The 25,163-nt window shown below is 53.3% G+C and overlaps 1 protein-coding gene across 3 annotated transcripts in view; it reads left to right on the forward strand.

The window, feature by feature from the left end:
* Positions 1-25,163, forward strand: part of cadm2b (cell adhesion molecule 2b) — an 813,462-nt gene that overhangs the window by 665,691 nt on the left and 122,608 nt on the right. For all 3 annotated transcript variants that reach the window (XM_072585798.1, XM_072585799.1, XM_072585800.1), the window contains one exon: positions 4,181-4,359. In XM_072585798.1, coding sequence (XP_072441899.1) covers positions 4,181-4,359 — 179 coding nt within the window. The remainder of the gene's footprint in view (positions 1-4,180; positions 4,360-25,163) is intronic.

The raw sequence follows: 25,163 nt of genomic DNA on the forward strand, positions 1-25,163 counted from the left end.
AGCCTTCTGGACAAGGGTCATCGCCCGAAATGTTAACTCTGCTTCTCTTTCCACAGATGCCGCCAGACCTACTGAGATCTTTCAGCAATTTCTGTTTTTTTGTTGAAGAACAGGCCATCCCAGACTGGGTATTGGGTAATGAGAAAGGAATAATGAGCAATTTCATTCTTCGACCTGTCGAAGGTTTGACACTCAGTTCCCCAGAATCTCACTCTGGTGCTGTATTTTCCCTCAATTAATCAATCCCTTTGACCCCCTTTTCTTCAATCAAAACTGCCCCAAACCTCAGCTCTGCGACTTTAGTGACCAATATGAACTCTGCCTGCTTGGATGTAATACAATCCTGAATGTTCCTGTTTTCCATGGTCAGGCCACCTTTTCTGGTTTATTTTGGTGTCAGACAGGAATGACCTATTATTGCACCACCTCCATGCACTGTTCACATGAATACCATCGGCTATCCCCTTAGTAATATTCCCCAACTTATCTTAGCCAGCTTGCACCTCACACCATCATCGTTTCGCCAAGTTAGATTCACAATCCCAGTCTCTCAGTCAACAATGTCACTCTCCACCTTAGTGACGAATTCCATCATATTATGGTCAGTCTTCCACTAGGTACCTCATTGTGGATATAGGTGTATCCCATCCAACCATTCCACATATTACTGTGGAAAATCTTCCTTAAAAAAGGAGACCAAAACAGCACAGACTCCTGATGCAGTCTCACCAATATGCTGTATAACTGAAGCACCATCTCCCTACTCTTCCATTCAATTCCCCTCACAACAAGCTATACCTTTCAATGAGCTATCCTGATTACTTGCTGTATCTGTGTGCTAATGTTCTGTGATTCATGCACCATGACACCCAGATCCCTCTGTATCTCAGAGCTCTGTAGCCCTTCATTATTCAGATGATATGCTTCCGCATAAGACATGAGATCAAATCACCAAAAGACTGGACAAAGAGGTTTTGAGAAGTACCATGGAGTGGGAGAGCAAGGTTGAGTGGTTAGCGAGAGAATCCAGTCCTTCGGCTGTAGGCAGCTCAAGGCACGAGTGATTATAACCAGCAGGTCACAAAAAGAAGAGATCCATACATCAGAGAGATGTGGGGCCACAGACAGTGCAGAGATAGACAGGAGACAAAGTGCCACTTCACAAGAAAGATGACAAATTTGGAAAAGAAGGAATAGATTGCCAGGGGCCGGATGTCAGTGAGTCAGGGCTGATGGACACTGACCAATCCTCCCAGTGCAATCAAGGCTCGTGAACATCATGCCTCTCAATTCAACTGAAAAGCTGTTTCACTGAAAATAGGAAACCTGCACAGAAAAGCAGCTTGTTTTCCACTGAATTTACAGCACAAACCGAAATGTCAGCAAATTCGGCAAGGAACCAAATGCAGACTCGCGATTTTAAGCGAATGATGTTCTATGGGCATGGACAGCATTCAGTAAAGATACAAGATTCTGAAAGCTAACTATCAACCCACCCTGACACAAATCCGGCACTGAGGGAGTGCCGCACTGTCAGAGGGTCAGTACTGAGGGAGTGCCGCACTGTCAGAGGGTCAGTACTGAGGGAGTGCTGCACTGTCAGAGGGTCAGTACTGAGGGAGTGCCGCACTGTCAGAGGGTCAGTACTGAGGGAGTGCCGCACTGTCAGAGGGTCAGTACTGAGGGAGTGCTGCACTGTCAGAGGGTCAGTACTGAGGGAGTGCCGCACTGTCAGAGGGTCAGTACTGAGGGAGTGCTGCACTGTCAGAGGGTCAGTACTGAGGGAATGCCGCACTGTCAGAGGGTCAGTGCTGAGGGAGTGCTGCACTGTCAGAGGGTCAGTACTGAGGGAGTGCCGCACTGTCAGAGGGTCAGTACTGAGGGAGTGCCACACTGTCAGAGGGTCAGTGCTGAGGGAGTGCCACACTGTCAGAGGGTCAGTACTGAGGGAGTGCGGCACTGTCAGAGGGTCAGTACTGAGGGAGTGCCGCACTGTCAGAGGGACAGTACTGAGGGAGTGCGGCACTGTCAGAGGGTCAGTACTGAGGGAGTGCCGCACTGTCAGAGGGTCAGTACTGAGGGAGTGCTGCACTGTCAGAGGGTCAGTACTGAGGGAGTGCCGCACTGTCAGAGGGTCAGTACTGAGGGAGTGCCACACTGTCAGAGGGTCAGTGCTGAGGGAGTGCCACACTGTCAGAGGGTCAGTACTGAGGGAGTGCGGCACTGTCAGAGGGTCAGTACTGAGGGAGTGCCGCACTGTCAGAGGGACAGTACTGAGGGAGTGCGGCACTGTCAGAGGGTCAGTACTGAGGGAGTGCGGCACTGTCAGAGGGTCAGTACTCAGGGAGTGCGGCACTGTCAGAGGGTCAGTGCTGAGGGAGTGCCGCACTGTCAGAGGGTCAGTGCTGAGGGAGTGCCGCACTGTCAGAGGGTCAGTGCTGAGGGAGTGCCGCACTGTCAGAGGGTCAGTACTGAGGGAGTGCCGCACTGTCAGAGGGTCAGTACTGAGGGAGTGCTGCACTGTCAGAGGGTCAGTACTGAGGGAATGCCGCACTGTCAGAGGGTCAGTGCTGAGGGAGTGCTGCACTGTCAGAGGGTCAGTACTGAGGGAGTGCCGCACTGTCAGAGGGTCAGTACTGAGGGAGTGCCACACTGTCAGAGGGTCAGTGCTGAGGGAGTGCCACACTGTCAGAGGGTCAGTACTGAGGGAGTGCGGCACTGTCAGAGGGTCAGTACTGAGGGAGTGCCGCACTGTCAGAGGGACAGTACTGAGGGAGTGCGGCACTGTCAGAGGGTCAGTACTGAGGGAGTGCGGCACTGTCAGAGGGTCAGTACTCAGGGAGTGCTGCACTGTCAGAGGGTCAGTGCTGAGGGAGTGCCGCAGTGTCAGAGGGTCAGTGCTGAGGGAGTGCCGCACTGTCAGAGGGTCAGTACTGAGGGAGTGCCGCACTGTCAGAGGGTCAGTACTGAGGGAGTGCTGCACTGTCAGAGGGTCAGTACTGAGGGAGTGCCGCACTGTCAGAGGGTCAGTACTGAGGGAGTGCCACACTGTCAGAGGGTCAGTACTGAGGGAGTGCCACACTGTCAGAGGGTCAGTACTGAGGGAGTGCCGCACTGTCAGAGGGTCAGTGCTGAGGGAGTGCCGCACTGTCAGAGGGTCAGTGCTGAGGGAGTGCCGCACTGTCAGAGGGTCAGAGATGAGGGAGTGCCGCACTGTCAGAGGGTCAGTACTGAGGGAGTGCCGCACTGTCAGAGGGTCAGTACTGAGGGAGTGCCGCACTGTCAGAGGGTCAGTACTGAGGGAGTGCCGCACTGTCAGAGGATCAGCACTGAGGGAGTGCCGCACTGTCAGAGGGTCAGTACTGAGGGAGTGCCGCACTGTCAGAGGATCAGTACTGAGGGAGTGCCACACTGTCAGAGGGTCAGTACTGAGGGAGTGCCGCACTGTCAGAGGATCAGTACTGAGGGAGTGCCGCACTGTCAGAGGGTCAGTACTGAGGGAGTGCTGCACTGTCAGAGGGTCAGTACTGCGGGAGTGCCGCACTGTCAGAGGGTCAGTACTGAGGTAGTGCCGCACTGTGGGAGGGTCAGTACTGAGGGAGTGCTGCACTGTCAGACGGTCAGTACTGAGGGAGTGCCGCACTGTCAGAGGGTCAGTACTGAGGGAGTCCCGCACTGTCGGAGGGTCAGTACTGAGGGAGTGCCGCACTGTAAGAGGGTCAGTGCTGAGGGAGTGCCGCACTGTGGGAGGGTCAGTGCTGAGGGAGTGCTGCACTGTCGGAGGGTCAGTACTGAGGGAGTGCCGCACTGTCAGAGGGTCAGTACTGAGGGAGTGCTGCACTGTCAGAGGGTCAGTACTGAGGGACTGCCACACTGTCAGAGGGTCAGTCCTGAGGGAGTCCCGCATTGTCAGAGGGTCAGTACTGAGGGAGTGCCACACTGTCAGAGGGTTAGTGCTGAGGGAGTGCCGCACTGTCGGAGGGTCAGTGCTGAGGGAGTGCCGCACTGTCGCAGGGTCAGTACTGAGGGAGTGCTGCACTGTCGGAGGGTCAGTGCTGAGGGAGTGCCGCACTGTCAGAGGGTCAGTACTGAGGGAGTGCCGCACTGTCGGAGGGTCAGTACTGAGGGAGTGCCGCACTGTCTCCGTTCCCATGAAGGGTGTTTTGTGTTTGTGTTTCAGGCCCGAGGCAGTGAAGTGGAAGAAAGATGGGGCGGAGCTGCCGGATCCTGACCGCATGGTGGTTGAGGGCAATGTGCTGATCATCAGCGCCCTGAATAAAACCGACAATGGCACATATTACTGTGAGGCAGCGAACACCATGGGCCACAACAGTGCTGAGTACATCCTGTTTGTATATGGTGAGTCACCAGGACCCTGTAACGCCCCCCCACCCCCCCACCACACCCTTCCACTCCAGGTGACTGGGTCGTCTTCCTGTCAACACTCTCCTCTTCCTGATTGGTCGTGTGTTCTGGTTGAGTTGGATAAGGTGTCCGTGCTGCTGGAGTCTATTTAATAGTGCAGCTCTCTTCCTTGCCTTCACTCCTCCAACAGCATTGTCAGACTGACCAGACTAACCTGGGCAGGCACTGGCCATGTGGTATTATCACTCAACTGTTCCTGCAGAGACCCAGTGAATGTTCGGGGGACCCGGCTTTGAGTCCTGTCTTGACAGATGGTGTAATTAATGTTGAGAATTCAGAGTCTAATAATGACCATGGAATCATTGCGAACTGTTGGCAAAACCCACCTGGGTCACTCGTGTCCTTCAGGGAAGGAAACTGCCATCCTTACCTCGTCTGACCTCTACGTGACTCCAGACCCACAGCAAGGGGGTTGATTCTTACTGTCCTCTGCAATCAGGGACGGACAGTAAATACTGGCCTCGTCAGCAATGCCCTCATCCCGAGAATGAATAAAATAAACTTCCCAGCTGCTGGATAGGAGTTGAACTGCAGACTCTCTTCACCTCACTGTATTGCTGCTCCATCATCGTGTCCCTCAGGCAGACCCACCCTCCTGCCCCCACCCAGCCCCCGATTCTCTTCCCTTTCCCAGCTCCATTCTGTCTTGCTTTCTGCTCCGAATCTCAGTGGGCCCAATCCCATACTCTCCCCCAATACATCACAGCTCAATCAGACTGTCTTTTGCCCCACACCTGTAGGTTTGTGAGCATTTGGTGATTCCTCACAGTAACTTTATTGCATTCTTTACATTCCTGTCACTTAGAGACTGTGTATATATGTCTATATGCATGTGTGTGGGTGTGTATGTATATATGTGTGTGTATGGGTGTGTGTGTATATGTGTGCATGGGGGTGTGTGTGTATATATGTGTGTAAGTGTATATGTTTATGTGTATATATGTCTGTGTGTGGGTGTGTGTGTATGTGGGTGTGTGAATGTGTGTGGGTGTGTGTGTGTATATGTATATGTATGTGTGGGTGTGTGTATATATGTGTGTTTGTGTGTGTGTATACGTGTGTGAGTGTGTGTCGGTGTGGGTGTGTATGTATGTGTAAGGGTGTGTGTGTGTGTATGTGTGTGGGTGTGTGTGGGTGTGTGTATATGCGCATGTGTGTATGTGGGAGTGTGTGTATATATGTATGTCTGTGCATATATGTGCGCGTTTGTATGTATGTGGGTGTGTGTATATATCTGTTTGTGTGTGTGGGTGATATATGTGTGTGACAGGAGAGAGAGAGTGAGAAAACCTGCATAGTTCCCGCCTTTGCTGTTTGAATTTGTGTATCGCTGGACATCGGAGTGCATCTGGGAAAATTAATAAACAGTAAAATTCACAACTAATCTTGGAGGAACTGTTGGACAAAGTTCACAGCACAGAGACAGATAAGTTAATTGTTGTTTTAAGTCTGTCCAAGAGAAAGGCTGCAGTTGTGAGTATAGTGGGTTCTTTCTTGATTATATCTTTTTGGAGATAAGTTTCTAGATTAAATTTAAAATATAAGCCACAGCTATTAATTTAACCTGGGGCAATGTTTGTAGAGGAGTAAGACGGTGTTATTTTCTAGATCTGTAGATTGTGAAGGAGCAAAAATAGCCTTTGCAGTGAAATGTACTTCTTGTCAGATGTGGGATTTTAAAGAGAGTTTAAGGGTTACTGTGGATTATATCTGCCTTAAATGCTGTTGGATGCGAATCTTATCACATCGAGTGGATCGGTTGGAGAGACAGATAGAAGCGATGAGGAATTTGCAACAGCAACAGTATGTGATGGATGGCAGTTATAGGAAGGGTGGAAAGTCTCAGATACAGTCACATAGATGGGTTAACTCCAGGAAGGGTAAGAGAGGTAGGCAGCTAGGGTAGGAGTCTTTTGTGGCTATCCCCATTTCAAACAGGTATGCTGTTTTGGAAAATGTAGGGGGTGATGGATTCTCAAGGGAACATAGCACGAACAGCCAAGTTTCTGGTATTGAGACTGGCTCTAATGCAACGAGGGGTACGTCGGCTTCCAAGAGATCAATTGTGTTAGGGGATTCTGTAGTCCGAGGTACAGACAGATGTTTCTGTGGCCAGCAGAGAAAAATCAGAATGGTGTGTTGTTTCCCTGGTGCGAGGATCAAGGATGTCTCAGAGAGGGTGCAGAATGTTCTCACATTCAGGGGAGAGGGGCCAGCAGGAGGTCATTGTCCACATTGGAACCAACGGCATAGGAAGGGAAAAGGTTGAGATTCTGAAGGGAGATTACAGAGAGTCAGGCAGGAATTTAAAAAGGAGGTCCTCAACGGTAGTAATATCTGGATTACTCCCAGTGCTATGAGCTAGTGAGGGCAGGAATAGGAGGAGAGAGCAGATGAATGCATGGCTGAGGAGCTGGTGTATGGGAGAAGGATTCACATTTTTGGATCATTAGAATCTCTTTTGGGGTAGAAGTGACCTGTACAAGAAGGACGGATTGCACCTAAATTAGAAGGGGACTAATATACTGGCAGGGAAATTTGCGAGAACTGCTCGGGAGGATTTAAACTAGTAAGGTGGGGGTGGGGGGTGGTGGGACCCAGGGAGATAGTGAGGAAAGAGATCAATCTGAGACGGGTACAGCTGAGAACAGAAGTGAGTCAAACAGTCAGGGCAGGCAGGGACAAGGTAGGACGAATAAACTAAACTGCATTTATTTCAATGCAAGGGGCCTAACAGGGAAGGCAGATGAACTCAGGGCAGGTTAGGAACATGGGACTGGGATATCATAGCAATTACAGAAACATGGCTCAGGGATGGGCAGGACTGGCAGCTTAATGTTCCAGGATACAAATGCTACAGGAAGGATAGAAAGGGAGGCAAGAGAGGAGGGGGAGTGGTGTTTTTGATAAGGGATAGCATTACAGCTGTGCTGAGGGAGGATATTCCCGGAAATACATCCAGGGACGTTATTTGGGTGTAACTGAGAAATAAGGAAGGGATGATCACCTTAATGGGATTGTATTATAGACCCCCTAATAGTCAGAGGGAAATTGTCAAACAAACTTGCAAGGAGATCTCAGCTATCTGTAAGAATAATAGGGTAGTTATGGTAGGGGATTTTAACTTTCCAAACATCAACTGGGACTGCCATAGTGTTAAAGGTTTAGATGGAGAGGAATTTGTTAAGTGTGTACAAGACAATTTTCTGATTCAGTACGTGGATGTACCTACTAGAGAAGGTGCAAAACCTGACCTACTCTTGGGAAATAAGGCAGGGCAGGTGACTGAGGTGTCAGTGGGGGAGCACTTTGGGGCCAGCGACCATAATTCTATTCGTTTTAAAATAGTGATGGAAAAGGATAGACCAGATCTAAAAGTTGAAGTTCTAAATTGGAGAAAGGCCAATTTTGACGGCATTAGGCAAGAACTTTCAAAAGCTGATTGGGGGCAGATGTTCGCAGGTAAAGGGACGGCTGGAAAATGGGAAGCCTTCAGAAATGAGATAACAAGGATCCAGAGAAAGTATATTCCTGTCAGGGTGAAAGGGAAGGCTGGTAGGTATAGGGAATGCTGGATGACTAAAGAAATTGAGGATTTGGTTAAGAAAAAGAAGGAAGCATATGTCAGGTATAGACAGGATAGATCGAGTGAATCCTTAGAAGAGTATAAAGGCAGTAGGAGTATACTTAAGAGGGAAATCAGGAGGGCAAAACGGGGACATGAGATAGCTTTGGCAAATAGAATTAAGGAGAATCCAAAGGGGTTTTACAAATACATTAAGGACAAAAGGGTAACTAGGGAGAGAATAGGGCCCCTCAAAGATCAGCAAGGAGGCCTTTGTGTGGAGCCGCAGAAAATGGGGGAGATACTAAATGTGTATTTTGCATCGTATTTACTGTGGAAAAGGATATGGAAGATATAGACTGTAGGGAAATAGATGGTGATATCTTGCAAAATGTCCAGATTACAGAGGAGGAAGTGCTGGATGTCTTGAAATGGTTAAAGGTGGATAAATCCCCAGGACCTGATCAGGTGTACCCGAGAACTCTGTGGGAAGCTGGAGAAGTGATTGCTGGGCCTCTTGCTGAGACATTTGTATCATCGATAGTCACAGGTGAGGTGCCAGAAGACTGGAGGTTGGTAAACGTGGTGCCACTGTTTAAGAAGGCTGGTAAGGACAAGCCAGGGAACTATAGACCGGTGAGCCTGACGTCGGTGGTGGGCAAGTTGTTGGAGGGAATCCTGAGGGACAGGATGTACATGTATTTGGAAAGGCAAGGACTGATTAGGGATAGTCAACATGGCTTTGTGTGTAGGAAATCATGTCTCACAAACTTGATTGAGTTTTTTGAAGAAGTAACAAAGAGGATTGATGAGGACAGAGCAGTAGATGTGATCTATATGGACTTCAGTAAGGCGTTCGACAAGGTTCCCCATGGGAGACTGATTAGCAAGGTTAGATCTCATGGAATACAGGGAGAACTAGCCATTTGGATACAGAACTGGCTCAAAGGTAGAAGACAGAGGGTGGTGGTGGAGGGTTGTTTTTCAGACTGGAGGCCTGTGACCAGTGGAGTGCCACAAGGATCGGTGCTGGGTTCTCTACTTTTTGTCATTTACATAAATGATTTGGATGCGAGCATAAGAGGTACAGTTAGTAAGTTTGCAGATGACACCAAAATTGGAGGTGTAGTGGACAGCGAAGAGGGTTACCTCAGATTACAACAGGATCTGGACCAGATGGGCCAATGGGCTGAGAAGTGGCAGATGGAGTTTAATTCAGATAAATGCGAGGTGCTGCATTTTGGGAAAGCAAATCTTAGCAGGACTTATACACTTAATGGTAAGGTCCTAGGGAGTGTTGCTGAACAAAGAGACCTTGGAGTGCAGGTTCATAGCTCCTTGAAAGTGGAGTCACAGGTAGATAGTGAAGAAGGCGTTTGGTATGCTTTCCTTTATTGGTCAGAGTATTGAGTACAGGAGTTGGGAGGTCATGTTGCGGCTGTACAGGACATTGGTTAGGCCACTGTTGGAATATTGCGTGCAATTCTGGTCTCCTTCCTATCGGAAAGATGTTGTGAAATGTGAAAGGGTTCAGGAAAGATTTACAAGGATGTTTCCAGGGTTGGAGGATCTGAGCTACAGGGAGAGGCTGAACAGGCTGGGGCTGTTTTCCCTGGAGCGTCGGAAGCTGAGGGGTGACCTTATAGAGGTTTATAAAATTATGGGGGGCATGGATAGAATAAATAGGCAAAGTCTTTTCCCTGAGGTTGGGGAGACCAGAACTAGAGGGCATAGGTTTAGGGTGAGAGGGGAAAGATATAAAAGAGACCTAAGGGGCAACTTTTTCACCCAGAGGGTGGTATGGATATGGAATGAGCTGCCAGAGGATGTGGTGGAGGCTGGTACAATTGCAACATTTAAGAGGCATTTGGATGAGTATATGAATAGGAAGGGTTTGGAGGGATATGGGCCGGGTGCTGGCAGGTGGGACTAGATTGGATTGGGATAACTGGTCGGCATGGACGGGTTGGACTGAAGGGTCTGTTTCCGTGCTGTATATCTCTGTGACTGTATGTGTGTGTTTGTGTGTATGTGTATGGGTGTTTGTGTGTGTATATATATATGTGTGTGTGGGTGTGTGTGTATATATATGTGTGTGGGTGTGTGTGTACACATGTGTGTGTATATATGTGTGTATGTGTGTGCGCGTATATATGTGTGTAGGTGTGTGTGTATGTGTGTCGGTGTGTGTATATGTGTGTGTGTATGTGAGTGTATATGTATGTAGGTGTGTGTATATATGTATGAGTGAGAGAGTGTGTGTGAGTGAGAGAGAGAGAGAGTGTGTGTGTGGGTGTGTGTATATATGTGTGTGTGGGGATGTGTGGGGGTGGGGGGGCGTGTTATTTTTATTCACTTATGGGTCATGGGTGTCACTGAGTGGGCCCAACATTTATTAGGTAAAAACAATGGCTGCAGATGCTGGAAACCAGATTCTGGATTAGTGGTGCTGGAAGAGCACAGCAGTTCAGGCAGCATCCGAGGAGCAGCAAAGTTTTGCTGCTCCTTGGATGCTGCCTGAACTGCTGTGCTCTTCCAGCACCACTAATCCAAAACCCAACATTTATTGCCTGTCCTTAGTTGCCCCTTGAGAAGGTGGGGCTGAGCTGCCTTCTTGACCCACTGCAGTCCACTTGCTGTAGGTTTATGCACAATACCCTGAGGGAGGGAATTCCAGGATCTTGACCCAGCAATGGTGAAGGAACGGTGATATATTTCCAAAGTGAGGATGGTGAGGGGCTTGCAGTGAGTGGTGTTTCCATGTTTCTGCCACCCTTTGTCCTTCCACCTCGAAGGACTCATGGTTAAAAGGAAAGCTATGTCAGGAGTCCTGGAGAATTCCTTGTAGATAACAACATACATTACTACTATTGAGCATCAATCATAGAATAGAATATCCTTTAGAATAGAATATGTAGCTGTTTGTGGATGTGGTGCCAATTAAGCGGCTGCTTTGTCCTGGATGGTGTTGAGCTTCTTGAGTGTTGGAGCTGCACCCATCCAGGGCAAGTGGCGAGTATTCCACCACACTCCTGACTTGTGCCTTGTGGATGGTGGATAGACTTTGGGGAGTCAGGAGGGGAGTTACTTGCTGCAGCATTCCTAGCCTCTGACCTGCTCTTGTTGTCACTGTGTTTATGTGGTGAGTCCAGTTGAGTTTCTGGTCAATGGTAATCCCCTACGATGTTAATAGTGGGGGTTACAGTGATGGGAACACCACTGAATGTCAAGGCTCGATGGCGAGATTGTTTCTTATTGGTGACACTCAGCCTGGCATTTGTGTGGCGTGAATGTTAGTTGTCGCTTGTCAGCCCAAGGCTGGATATGGTCCAGATCTTGTTACATTTGAACAGTCTGCTTCAGTATCTGAGGAGTGGTGAATGGTGCTGAACATTGTGCAATCATCAGCGAACATCCACACTTCCGACCTCATGACGGAGGGAAGGTCATTGATGAAGCAGCTGAAGATGGTTGGGCCGTGGACACTTCCCTGAGGAACTCCTGCAGAGATGTCCTGGAGCTGAGATGACTGATCTCCAACAACCACAACCATCTTCCTATGAGCCAGGTACGACTCTAACCAGCAGAGAGATTTCTCCTGATACCCACTGATTCCAGTTTTACCAGGGGCTCCTTGATGCTACACTCAGTCAAATGCAGCCTTGATGTTAGGGGCTGTCCCTCTCCCCTCCCCTCTGGAATTCAGCCCTTTTGTCCATGTTTGAACCAAGGCTATAATGAGGTCAGGAGCTGGGTGACCCTGGGGGAACCCAAACTGGGCGTCACTGAGCAGGTTATTGCTGAGCAGGTGCTGCTTGATAGCACCGTTGGTGACACCTTCCATCACTTTACTGATGATTGAGTGTCGACCAATGAGGCGGGAATTGGTCAGGTTGGATTTGTCCTGCTTTTTATGCACAAGATATACCTGGGCAATTTTCCACATTATTGGGTAGATGTCAGTGTTGTAACTGTACTGGAACAGCTTGGCTAGGGGAGGGGCAAGGTCTGGAGCACAAGTCTTCAGTACTATTGCCAGAATGTTGACAGGGCCTATAGTCTTGGCAATATCCAGGGTCTCCAACTGTTTAGAAATAGAAAAGTATAGCACAGAACAGGCCCTTCAGCCTGCAATGCTGTGCCGAGAATTATTCCTAATCTAAAATAAAATAGCCTAACCTACGCACCCCTCAACTCACTCCTCTCCATGTGCATGTCCAACAGTCGCTTACTTGTCCCCAATGACTCTGCTTCCACCACCACCGCTGGCAACGCATTCCATACATTCACAATTCTCTGAGTAATGAACCTACCTCCTAATATCTTCAAACTATGACTCCTCGTGCCAGTCAATCCTGCCCTGGGGAAAAGTCTCTGGCTGTTGACTCTATCCAAGCCTCTCATCACCTTGTATCTTGATATCACGTGGTATGAATCAAATTGGATGGAGACCTGTACCTGTGATGCTGGGGACCACTGGAGGAGGCCGAGATGGATCAGTAATTCTGGCTGAAGATTATTCTGAAAGCTTCAGCCTTATCTTTGACACTGATGTTCTGGGCTCCTCCATCATTGAGGATGGGGATATTTGTGGAGCCCCCTCCTCCAATGAGCTGTTTAATTGTCCCCCACCATTCGTGTCTGGATGGGGCAGGACTGCAGAGCTTCGATCTGATTCGTTGGCTGTGGGATCCCTTAGCTCTGTCTAGCACTTGCTGCTTCTGCTGTTTACCAGGTAGTCCTGTTTGGTAGCTTCACCAGGTTGGCACGTGGTCATCAGGTCTGCCTGGTGCTGCTCCTGGCATCTCCTCCTGCACTGCCCATTGAACCAGGGTTGATCCCCTGGCTTGATGGTAATGGTTGAGTGGGGGATATACTGGGTCATGAGGTTACAGATTGTGCTGGAGTACAGTTCTGCTGCTGTTGGTGACCCACAGCGCCTCAGGGATGCCCAGTCCTGAGCTGCTCAATCTGTTTGAAGTCTGTCCCATTGAGCACAGTGATAGTGCCACACAACACGATGGAGGGGATTCTCAATGTGAATGCAGGACTTCATCTCCACAAGGACAGTGCAGTGGTCACTCTTACCGATACTGTCATGGACAGATACATCTGCAGCTGGCAGGTTGGTAAGGATGAGGTCAGGGATGTTTCTCCCTGTAGTTGGTTCCCTCACCACCTGCAGTAGACCCGGTCTCGCCGCGATGTCCCTTAGGACCTGATCAGCTCGATCAGTAATACTGCTGCTGAGACAGAGTTGGTGGTGGGCATTGAAATTACCCACCCAGAGGGCATTCTGTGTCCTTACCACCCTCAGTGCTTTCTCATGGAGGAGAACTGATTCATCAGCTGAGGGAAGATGGTACATGGTAATCAGTGGAAGGTTTCCTTGTCCATGTTTAACCTGAAGCCATGAGACTTCATGGGGTCCAAGTGTCAATGTTCAGGACTCCCAGAGCAATTCCCTCCCGACTGTACCCCACTGTGATGCCCCCTCTGCTGGGTCTGCCCAACAGAGTGTGGGACAGAACATACCCAGGGATGGGGACAGTGGGGTCTGGGACAGTGTCTGTGTGGTAGGGTTCTGTGTGTCTGACTGTATCAGGCTGTTGTTTGCCCAGTCTGTGGGACAGCTCTCCCAGTGTTGGCACCAGCCCCTCGATGTTAGTGAGGGCGACCCCGCAGGGTCAACAGGGCTGTTTCTGCCGTTGTCTGTTCTGGACCCAGGGTCAATGCCGGGTCGCCCGGCCTGTTTCATTTCTTTGTAAATATGTGTGTGGGAGTATAGGTGTGTGTGTGTGTGTGTGAGCGTGGGTGAGGGAGTGTGTGTGTGTGAGTGTGAGCATGGGTGTGGGAGTGTGTGTGTGTGAGTGAGAGCATGGGTGAGGGAGTGTGTGTGTGTGAGTGTGAGTGTGAGCATGGGTGTGGGAGTGTGTGAATGTAAACATGGGTGTGAGAGTATGTGTGTGAATATGGGTGTGTGAGAGTGTGAGTATGGGTGTGTGTTAGTGTGAGTGTGAGCATGGGCGTGGGAGTGTGTGTGAGTGAATATGGGTGTGTGTGAGTGTGAGCATGGGTGTGGGCGTGTGTGTGTGAATATGGGTGTGTGTGAGTGTGAGCAGGGGGGGGAGTGTGTGTGTGTGAATATGGGTGTGTGTGAGTGTGAGCATGGGTGTGGGAGTGTGTGTGAGTGAATATGGGTGTGTGTGAGTGTGAGCATGGGTGTGGCAGTGTGTGTGAGTGTGAGTGTGAGCATGGGTGTGGGAGTGTGTGTGTGAATATGGGTGTGTGTGAGTGTGAGCATGGGTGTGGGAGTGTGTGTGTGTGATTATGGGTGTGTGAGTGTGAGCATGGGTGTGGGAGTGTGTGTGAGTGAATATGGGTGTGTGAGTGTGAGCATGGGTGTAGGAGTGTGTGTGAGTGTGAGCATGGGTGTGGGAGTATGTGTGTGTGAATATGGGTGTGTGTGAGTGTGAGCATGGGTGTGGGAGTGTGTGTATGGGTGTGGGTGTGTGTGTATGAGTGTGGGGGTGTGTGTATGGGTGTGTGTGTGTGTGTAGGGGTGTGGGAGGTGTGTGTATGGGTGTGGGAGTGTGTGTATGGGTGTGGGGGGGAATGGGTGTGGGTGTGTGTGTAGGGGTGTGGGCGTGTGTAGAGGTATGGGGGTGTGTGTATGGATATGGGGGTGTGTGTAGGGATGTGGGCGTGTGTATGGGTGTGGAGGTGTGTGTATCGGTGTGGGGGTGAGTGTTTGGGTGTGGGTGTGTGTATGGGTGTGGGAGATGTGTGTATGGGTGTGGGAGATGTGTGTATGGGTGTGGGGGCTGTGTATGGGTTTGGGAGATGTGTGTATGGGTGTGGGGGTGTGTGAATGTGTGTGGGTGTGTGTATGGGTGTGGGGGTGTGTGTATGGGTGTGGGGGTGTTTATGGGTGTAGGGGTGTGTGTATGGGTGTGGGGGTGTGTGAATGTGTGTGGGTGTGTGTATGGGTGTGGGGGTGTGTGTATGGGTGTGGGGGTGTTTATGGGTGTAGGGGTGTGTGTATGGGTGTGGGGGTGTGTGTATGGGTGTGTGGGTGTGTGTATGGGTGTGGGGGTGTGTGTATGGGTGTGGGAGATGTGTGCGCGGTTGTGGGAGATGTGTGTATGGGTGTGTGGAGGTTTGTGTATGGGTGTAGGAGGTGTGTGTATGGATGTGGGGGTGTGTGTATGGGTGTGGGGGTGTGTGTATGGATGTGGGGGTGTGTGTATGGGTGTGGGGGTGTGTGTATGGTTGTGGGAGATGTGTGTATGGGTGTGGGGGTGTGTGTATGGGTGTGGGGGTGTGTGTATGGATGTGGGGGTGTGTGTATGGGTGTGGGGGTGTGTGTATGGGTGTGGGGGGTGTGCATAGGTGTGGGGGTGTGTGTATGGATGTAGGAGGTGTGTGTATGGGCATGGGAGATGTGTGCATGGGTGTGGAGGTGTGTGTATGGGTGTGGGGGTGTGTTAATGAGTGTGGGAGGTGTGTGTATGGGTGTGGGATCTGTGTATGGGTGTGGGGATGTGTATATGGGTGCAGGAGGTGTGTGTATGGATGTGTGGGGTGTGTGTATGGGTGTGGGAGATGTGTGTATGGGTGTGGGGGTGTGTGAATGAGTGTGGGGGTGTGTGTATGTGTGTGGGAGATGTGTGGGTGTGTGTATGGGTGTGAGGGTGTGTGGGGGTGTGTGTATGGGTGTGGGAGATGTGTGTATGGATGTGGGAGATGTGTGTATGGGTGTGGGGTGTGTGTATGGGTGTGGGGGATGTGTGTATGGGTGTGGGGTGTGTGTATGGGTGTGGGGAATGTGTGCATGGGTGTGTTGGGTGTGTATGGGTGTGGGGTGTGTGTGTATGGGTGTGGGGTGTGTTTATGGGTGTGTTGGGAGTGTTTGTATGGATATGTGGATGTGTGTGTATGGGTGTGTGGGGGTGTGTATGGGTGTGGGGGGTGTGTATGGGTTTGGGGGGTGTGTATGGGTGTGGGAGGTGTGTATATGGGTGTGGGGTGTGTATGGGTGTGGGGGATGTGTGTATGGGTGTGGTGAGTGTGTATGGGTGTGGAGGTGTGTGTATGGGTGTGGGGTGTGTGTATGGGTGTGGGGGATGTGTGTATGGGTGTGGGGTGTGTGTATGGGTGTGGGGAATGTGTGCATGGGTGTGTTGGGTGTGTATGGGTGTGGGGTGTGTGTGTATGGGTGTGGCAGGTGTGTATGGGTGTGGGGGAGTTTGTACGGGTGTGGAGGTGTGCGTATGGGTGTGGGGTGTGTGTATGGGTGTGGGGGGTGTGTGTATGGGTGTGGGGGGTGTGTGTATGGGTTTGGGGTGTGTGTATGGGTGTGGGGGGTGTGTGTATGGGTGTGGGGTGTGTGTATGGGTGTGGCAGATGTGTGTATGGGTGTGGGAGACGTGTGCGCGGTTGTGGGAGATGTGTGTATGGGTGTGTGGAGGTTTGTGTATGGGTGTGGGGGTGTGTGTATGGGTTTGGGAGATGTGTGTATGGGTGTGGGGGGTGTGTGTATGGGTGTGGGAGATGTGTGCATGGGTGTGGGGTGTGTGTATGGGTGTGGAAGGTGTGTGTATGGGCATGGGAGATGTGTGCATGGGTGTGGAGGTGTGTGTATGGGTGTGGGGTCTGTGTATGGGTGTGGGGATGTGTTGTATGGGTGCAGGACGTGTGTGTATGGATGTGGGGGGTGTGTGTATGGGTGTGGGGGTGTGTGTATGGGTGTGGGGGTGTGTGGGGTGTGTGTATGGGTGTGGGGGTGTGTGAATGAGAGTGGGGGGTGTGTATGGGTGTAGGGGGTGTGTGTATGGGTGTGGGGGTGTGTGTTTGGGTGTGGGTGTGTGTGGGGTGTGTGTATGGGTGTGGGGGTGTGTGAATGAGAGTGGGGGGTGTGTATGGGTGTGGGGGGTGTGTGTATGGGTGTGGGGGTGTGTGTATAGGTGTGGGAAGGTGTGTATGGATGTGGGAGGTGTGTATGGGTGTGGGGGTGTGTGTATGGGTGTGGGAGGTGTGTGTATTGGTGTGGGGGTGTGTGTATGGATGTGGGAGGTGTGTATGGGTGTGGGAGGTGTGTGTATTGGTGTGGGGGTGTGTGTATGGGTGTGGGGGATATGTATGGGGGTGGGGGATGTGCATGGGTGTGGGGGTGTATATGGGTGTGGGAGGTGAGTGTTTGGGTGTGGGGGGGTGTATGGCTGTGGAGGGTGTATATGGGTATGGGGGTGTGGGTGTGTGGATGGGTATGGGAGATATGTGTATGGGTGTGGGGGTGTGTGTATGGGTTTGGGAGATGTGTCTATGGATGTGTGGGGTGTGTGTATGGGTGTGGGGGTGTGTGAATTAGTGTGGGGGTGTGTGTATGTGTCTGGGAGATGTGTGGGTGTGTATATGGGTGTGGGGGTGTGTGGGGGTGTGTGTGTGGGGGTGTGTGTATGGGTGTGGGAGATGTGTGTATAGGTGTGGGGGTGTGTGAATGAGTGTGGGGGTGTGTGTATGTGTGTGGGAGATATGTGGGTGTGTGTCTGGGTGTGGGGGTGTGTATGGGTGTGGGGGTGTGTGTATGGGTGTGGGAGATGTGTGCATGGGTGTGGGGGTGTGTGTATGGGTGTGGGGGGTGTGTGTATGGGTGTGGGGGTGTGTGTATGGGTGTGGGAGATGTGTGCATGGGTGTGGGGTGTGTGTATGGGTGTGGGAGGTGTGTGTATGGGTGTGGGGGGCTGTGTATGGGTTTGGGAGATGTGTGTATGGGTGTGGGGTGTGTGTATGTGTGTGGGAGATGTGTGGGTGTGTGTATGGGTGTGGGGGTGTGTGTATGGGTGTGGGGGTGTGTGGGGGTGTGTGTACAGGTGTGGGGGTGTGTGGGGGTGTGTGTATGGGTGTGGGGGTGTGTGTATGGGTGTGGGAGATGTGTGTATGGGTGTGGGGGTGTGTGTATGGGTGTGGGGGGTGTGTATGGGTGTGGGGGGTGTGTATGGGTGTGGGGGGTGTGTATAGGGGTGTGGGGGGTGTGTGTATGGGTGTGGGGTGTGTATGGGTGTGGGGGATGTGTGTATGGGTGTGGTGAGTGTGTATGGGTGTGGGGAATGTGTGTATGGATGTGGTGGGTGTGTATGGGTGTGGGGGTTGTGTATGGGTGTGGGGTGTGTGTATGGGTGTGGGGTGTGTGTATGGGTGTGGGGGGTGTGTATATGGGTGTGGGGGGTGTGTATGGGTGTGGGGGATGTGTGTATGGATGTGGTGGGTGTGTATGGGTGTGGGGGGTGTGTATATGGGTGTGGGGGGTGTGTGTATGGGTGTGGGAGATGTGTGTATGGGTGTGGGGGTGTGTGTATGGGTGTGGGTGTGTGTGTATGGGTATGGGAGATGTGTGTATGGGTGTGGGGGGTGTGTATATGGGTGTGGGGGGGTGTGTATGGGTGTGGGGTGTGTGTATGGGTGTGGGGTGTGTGTATGGGTGTGGGGGGTGTGTATATGGGTGTGGGGGGTGTGTATGGGTGTGGGGGGTGTGTATGAGTGTGGGGGATGTGTGTATGGATGTGGTGGGTGTGTATGGGTGTGGGGGGTGTGTGTATGGGTGTGGGGGGTGTGTATGGGTGTGGGGGGTGTGTATGGGTATGGGAGATGTGTGTATGGGTGTGGGAGATGTGTGTATGGGTGTGGGAGATGTGTGTATGGGTGTGGGGGTGTGTGTATGGGTGTGGGGAATGTGTGTATGGATGTGGTGGGTGTGTATGGGTGTGGGGGGTGTGTATGGGTGTGGGGGGTGTGTATGGGTGTGGGGAATGTGTGTATGGGTGTGGGGGTGTGTGTATGGGTGTGGGGAATGTGTGTATTGATGTGGTGGGTGTGTATGGGTGTGGGGGGTGTGTATGGGTGTGGGAGATGTGTGTATGGGTGTGGGGGTGTGTATGGGTGTGGGGGGTGTGTATGGGTGTGGGGGGTGTGTATGGGTGTGGGGGGGTGTGTATGGGTGTGGGGTGTGTGTATGGGTGTGGGGGGTGTGTATATGGGTGTGGGGGGTGTGTATGGGTGTGGGGGATGTGTGTATGAGTGTGGGGGCGTGTGTACGGGTGTGGGAGATGTGTGTATGGGTGTGGGGGGTGTGTGTATGGGTGTGGGGGGTGTGTGTATGGGTGTGGGGGGTGTGTATGGGTGTGGGGGGTGTGTATGGGTGTGTGGGTGTGTGTATGGGTGTGGGGGGTGTGTATGGGTGTGGGGTGTGTGTATGGGTGTGGGGGGGTGTGTATGGGTGTGGGGTGTGTGTATGGGTGTGGGGGGTGTATATGGGTGTGGGGGGTGTGTATGGGTGTGGGGGGTGTATATGGGTGTGGGGGGTGTGTATGGGTGTGGGGGGTGTGTATATGGGTGTGGGGGGTGTGTATGGGTGTGGTGGGTGTGTATGGGTGTGGGGGGTGTGTATGGGTGTGGGGTGTGAGTATGGGTGTGGGGGGTGTGTATATGGGTGTGGGGGGTGTGTATGGGTGTGGGGGGGGTGTATGGGTGTGGGGGGTGTGTATGGGTGGGGGGGGTGTATATGGGTGTGGGGGGTGTGTATGGGTGTGGGGGGTGTGTATGGGTGTGTGTATGGGTGTGGGGGGTGTGTATGGGTGTGGGGTGTGTGTATGGGTGTGGGGGGGTGTGTATGGGTGTGGGGTGTGTGTATGGGTGTGGGGGGTGTATATGGGTGTGGGGGGTGTGTATGGGTGTGGGGGGTGTATATGGGTGTGGGGGGTGTGTATGGGTGTGGGGGGTGTGTATATGGGTGTGGGGGGTGTGTATGGGTGTGGTGGGTGTGTATGGGTGTGGGGGGTGTGTATGGGTGTGGGGTGTGTGTATGGGTGTGGGGGGTGTGTATATGGGTGTGGGGGGTGTGTATGGGTGTGGGGGGTGTGTATGGGTGTGGGGGGTGTGTATGGGTGTGGGGGTGTGTATGGGTGTGGGGTGTGTGTATGGGTGTGGGGGCGGTGTATGGGTGTGGGAGATGTGTGTATGAGTGTGGGGGCGTGTGTATGGGTGTGGGGGGTGTGTATGGGTGTGGGGGGGTGTATGGGTGTGGGGGATGTGTGTATGGGTGTGGGGGGTGTGTATGGGTGTGGGGGATGTGTATGGGTTGTGGGGGGGGTGTATGGGTGTGGGGGGTGTGTGTATGGGTGTGGGGGATGTGTATGGGTGTGGGGTGTGTGTATGGGTGTGGGGGGTGTGTGTATGGGTGTGGGAGATGTGTGTATGGGTGTGGGGTGTGTGTATGGGTGTGGGGGGGTGTATGGGTGTGGGGGATGTGTGTATGGGTGTGGGGGGTGTGTATGGGTGTGGGGGATGTGTATGGGTGTGGGGTGTGTGTATGGGTGTGGGGGATGTGTATGGGTGTGGGATGTGTGTATGGATGTGGTGGGTGTGTATGGGTGTGGGGGGTGTGTATATGGGTGTGGGGGGTGTGTGTATGGGTGTGGGAGATGTGTGTATGGGTGTGGGGGTGTGTGTATGGGTGTGGGTGTGTGTGTATGGGTATGGGAGATGTGTGTATGGGTGTGGGGGGTGTGTATATGGGTGTGGGGGGGTGTGTATGGGTGTGGGGTGTGTGTATGGGTGTGGGGGGTGTGTATATGGGTGTGGGGGGTGTGTATGGGTGTGGGGGATGTGTGTATGGATGTGGTGGGTGTGTATGGGTGTGGGGGGTGTGTATATGGGTGTGGGGGGTGTGTGTATGGGTGTGGGAGATGTGTGTATGGGTGTGGGGGTGTGTGTATGGGTGTGGGTGTGTGTGTATGGGTATGGGAGATGTGTGTATGGGTGTGGGGGGTGTGTATATGGGTGTGGGGGGGTGTGTATGGGTGTGGGGTGTGTGTATGGGTGTGGGGTGTGTGTATGGGTGTGGGGGGGGTGTATATGGGTGTGGGGGGTGTGTATGGGTGTGGGGGGTGTGTATGAGTGTGGGGGATGTGTGTATGGATGTGGTGGGTGTGTATGGGTGTGGGGGGTGTGTGTATGGGTGTGGGGGGTGTGTATGGGTGTGGGGGGTGTGTATGGGTATGCGAGATGTGTGTATGGGTGTGGGAGATGTGTGTATGGGTGTGGGAGATGTGTGTATGGGTGTGGGGGTGTGTGTATGGGTGTGGGGAATGTGTGTATGGATGTGGTGGGTGTGTATGGGTGTGGGGGTGTGTATGGGTGTGGGGGGTGTGTATGGGTGTGGGGAATGTGTGTATGGGTGTGGGGGTGTGTGTATGGGTGTGGGGAATGTGTGTATTGATGTGGTGGGTGTGTATGGGTGTGGGGGGTGTGTATGGGTGTGGGAGATGTGTGTATGGGTGTGGGGGTGTGTATGGGTGTGGGGGGTGTGTATGGGTGTGGGGGGTGTGTATGGGTGTGGGGGGGTGTGTATGGGTGTGGGGTGTGTGTATGGGTGTGGGGGGTGTGTGTATGGGTGTGGGGGGTGTGTATGGGTGTGGGGGATGTGTGTATGAGTGTGGGGGCGTGTGTACGGGTGTGGGAGATGTGTGTATGGGTGTGGGGGGTGTGTGTATGGGTGTGGGGGGTGTGTGTATGGGTGTGGGGGGTGTGTATGGGTGTGGGGGGTGTGTATGGGTGTGTGGGTGTGTGTATGGGTGTGGGGGGTGTGTATGGGTGTGGGGTGTGTGTATGGGTGTGGGGGGGTGTGTATGGGTGTGGGGTGTGTGTATGGGTGTGGGAGATGTGTGTATGGGTGTGGGGGTGTGTGTATGGGTGTGGGGAATGTGTGTATGGATGTGGTGGGTGTGTATGGGTGTGGGGGGTGTGTATGGGTGTGGGGGGTGTGTATGGGTGTGGGGAATGTGTGTATGGGTGTGGGGGGTGTGTGTATGGGTGTGGGGAATGTGTGTATTGATGTGGGGGGTGTGTATGGGTGTGTGGGTGTGTGTATGGGTGTGGGGGGTGTGTATGGGTGTGGGGTGTGTGTATGGGTGTGGGGGGGTGTGTATGGGTGTGGGGTGTGTGTATGGGTGTGGGGGGGTGTATATGGGTGTGGGGGGTGTGTATGGGTGTGGGGGGTGTATATGGGTGTGGGGGGTGTGTATGGGTGTGGGGGGTGTGTATATGGGTGTGGGGGGTGTGTATGGGTGTGGTGGGTGTGTATGGGTGTGGGGGGTGTGTATGGGTGTGGGGTGTGTGTATGGGTGTGGGGGGTGTGTATATGGGTGTGGGGGGTGTGTATGGGTGTGGGGGGTGTGTATGGGTGTGGGGGGTGTGTATGGGTGGGGGGGGTGTATATGGGTGTGGGGGGTGTGTATGGGTGTGGGGGGTGTGTATGGGTGTGTGTATGGGTGTGGGGGGTGTGTATGGGTGTGGGGTGTGTGTATGGGTGTGGGGGGGTGTGTATGGGTGTGGGGTGTGTGTATGGGTGTGGGGGGTGTATATGGGTGTGGGGGGTGTGTATGGGTGTGGGGGGTGTATATGGGTGTGGGGGGTGTGTATGGGTGTGGGGGGTGTGTATATGGGTGTGGGGGGTGTGTATGGGTGTGGTGGGTGTGTATGGGTGTGGGGGGTGTGTATGGGTGTGGGGTGTGTGTATGGGTGTGGGGGGGTGTGTATATGGGTGTGGGGGGTGTGTATGGGTGTGGGGGGTGTGTATGGGTGTGGGGGGTGTGTATGGGTGGGGGGGTGTGTATGGGTGTGGGGTGTGTGTATGGGTGTGGGGGCGGTGTATGGGTGTGGGAGATGTGTGTATGAGGGGGGGGCGTGTGTATGGGTGTGGGGGGTGTGTATGGGTGTGGGGGGGTGTATGGGTGTGGGGGATGTGTGTATGGGTGTGGGGGGTGTGTATGGGTGTGGGGGATGTGTATGGGTGTGTGGGGTGTGTATGGGTGTGGGGGTGTGTGTATGGGTGTGGGGGGGGGTGTATGGGTGTGGGGGGTGTGTGTATGGGTGTGGGGGATGTGTATGGGTGTGGGGTGTGTGTATGGGTGTGGGGGGGTGTGTGTATGGGTGTGGGAGATGTGTGTATGGGTGTGGGGTGTGTGTATGGGGTGTGGGGGGGTGTATGGGTGTGGGGGATGTGTGTATGGGTGTGGGGGGGTGTGTATGGGTGTGGGGGATGTGTATGGGTGTGGGGTGTGTGTATGGGTGTGGGGGATGTGTATGGGTGTGGGATGTGTGTATGGATGTGGTGGGTGTGTATGGGTGTGGGGGGTGTGTATATGGGTGTGGGGGGTGTGTGTATGGGTGTGGGAGATGTGTGTATGGGTGTGGGGGTGTGTGTATGGGTGTGGGTGTGTGTGTATGGGTATGGGAGATGTGTGTATGGGTGTGGGGGGGTGTGTATGGGTGTGGGGGGGTGTGTATGGGGTGTGGGGTGTGTGTATGGGTGTGGGGGGTGTGTATGGGTGTGGGGGGTGTGTATATGGGTGTGGGGGGTGTGTGTATGGGTGTGGGAGATGTGTGTTGGTGTGGGGGTGTGTGTATGGGTGTGGGTGTGTGTGTATGGGTATGGGTGATGTGTGTATGGGTGTGGGGGGTGTGTATATGGGTGTGGGGGGGTGTGTATGGGTGTGGGGTGTGTGTATGGGTGTGGGGTGTGTGTATGGGTGTGGGGGGGGGTGTATGGGTGTGGGGGGTGTGTATGGGTGTGGGGGGTGTGTATGAGTGTGGGGGATGTGTGTATGGATGTGGTGGGTGTGTATGGGTGTGGGGGGTGTGTGTATGGGTGTGGGGGGTGTGTATGGGTGTGGGGGGTGTGTTGGGTATGCGAGATGTGTGTATGGGTGTGGGAGATGTGTGTATGGGTGTGGGAGATGTGTGTATGGGTGTGGGGGTGTGTGTATGGGTGTGGGGAATGTGTGTATGGATGTGGTGGGTGTGTATGGGTGTGGGGGGTGTGTATGGGTGTGGGGGGTGTGTATGGGTGTGGGGAATGTGTGTATGGGTGTGGGGGTGTGTGTATGGGTGTGGGGAATGTGTGTATTGATGTGGTGGGTGTGTATGGGTGTGGGGGGTGTGTATGGGTGTGGGAGTGTGTGTATGGGTGTGGGGGTGTGTATGGGTGTGGGGGGTGTGTATGGGTGTGGGGGGTGTGTATGGGTGTGGGGGGGTGTGTATGGGTGTGGGGTGTGTGTATGGTGTGGGGGTGTGTGTATGGGGTGGGGGGGTGTGTATGGGTGTGGGGGATGTGTGTATGGTGTGGGGGGTGTGTACGGGTGTGGGAGATGTGTGTAGGGTGTGGGGGGTGTGTGTATGGGTGTGGGGGGTGTGGTATGGGTGTGGGGGGTGTGTATGGGTGTGGGGGGTGTGTATGGGTGTGTGGGTGTGTGTATGGGTGTGGGGGGTGTGTATGGGTGTGGGGGTGTGTGTATGGGTGTGGGGGGGTGTGTATGGGTGGGGGGTGTTGGGTGTGGGGGGGTGTGTATGGGTGTGGGGTGTGTGTATGGGTGTGGGGGGTGTATATGGGTGTGGGGGGTGTGTATGGGTGTGGGGGGTGTATATGGGTGTGGGGGGTGTGTATGGGTGTGGGGGGTGTGTATATGGGTGTGGGGGGTGTGTATGGGTGTGGGGGGTGTGTATGGGTGTGGGGGGTGTGTATGGGTGTGGGGTGTGTGTATGGGTGTGGGGGGTGTGTATATGGGTGTGGGGGGTGTGTATATGGGTGTGGGGGGTGTGTATGGGTGTGGGGTGTGTGTATGGGTGTGGGGGGGGTGTATGGGTGTGGGAGATGTGTGTATGAGTGTGGGGGCGTGTGTATGGGTGTGGGGGGTGTGTATGGGTGTGGGGGGGTGTATGGGTGTGGGGGATGTGTGTATGGGTGTGGGGGGTGTGTATGGGTGTGGGGGATGTGTATGGGTGTGGGGGGTGTGTATGGGTGTGGGGTGTGTGTATGGGTGTGGGGGGGGTGTATGGGTGTGGGGGGTGTGTGTATGGGTGTGGGGGATGTGTATGGGTGTGGGGTGTGTGTATGGGTGTGGGTGGTGTGTGTATGGGTGTGGGAGATGTGTGTATGGGTGTGGGGTGTGTGTATGGGTGTGCGGGGGTGTATGGGTGTGGGGGATGTGTGTATGGGTGTGGGGGGTGTGTATGGGTGTGGGGGATGTGTATGGGTGTGGGGTGTGTGTATGGGTGTGGGGGATGTGTATGGGTGTGGGATGTGTGTATGGATGTGGTGGGTGTGTATGGGTGTGGG

Source organism: Chiloscyllium punctatum, chromosome 15 (genome assembly GCF_047496795.1).
Source record: "Chiloscyllium punctatum isolate Juve2018m chromosome 15, sChiPun1.3, whole genome shotgun sequence".
Classification (NCBI taxonomy): Eukaryota; Metazoa; Chordata; class Chondrichthyes; order Orectolobiformes; family Hemiscylliidae; genus Chiloscyllium; species Chiloscyllium punctatum.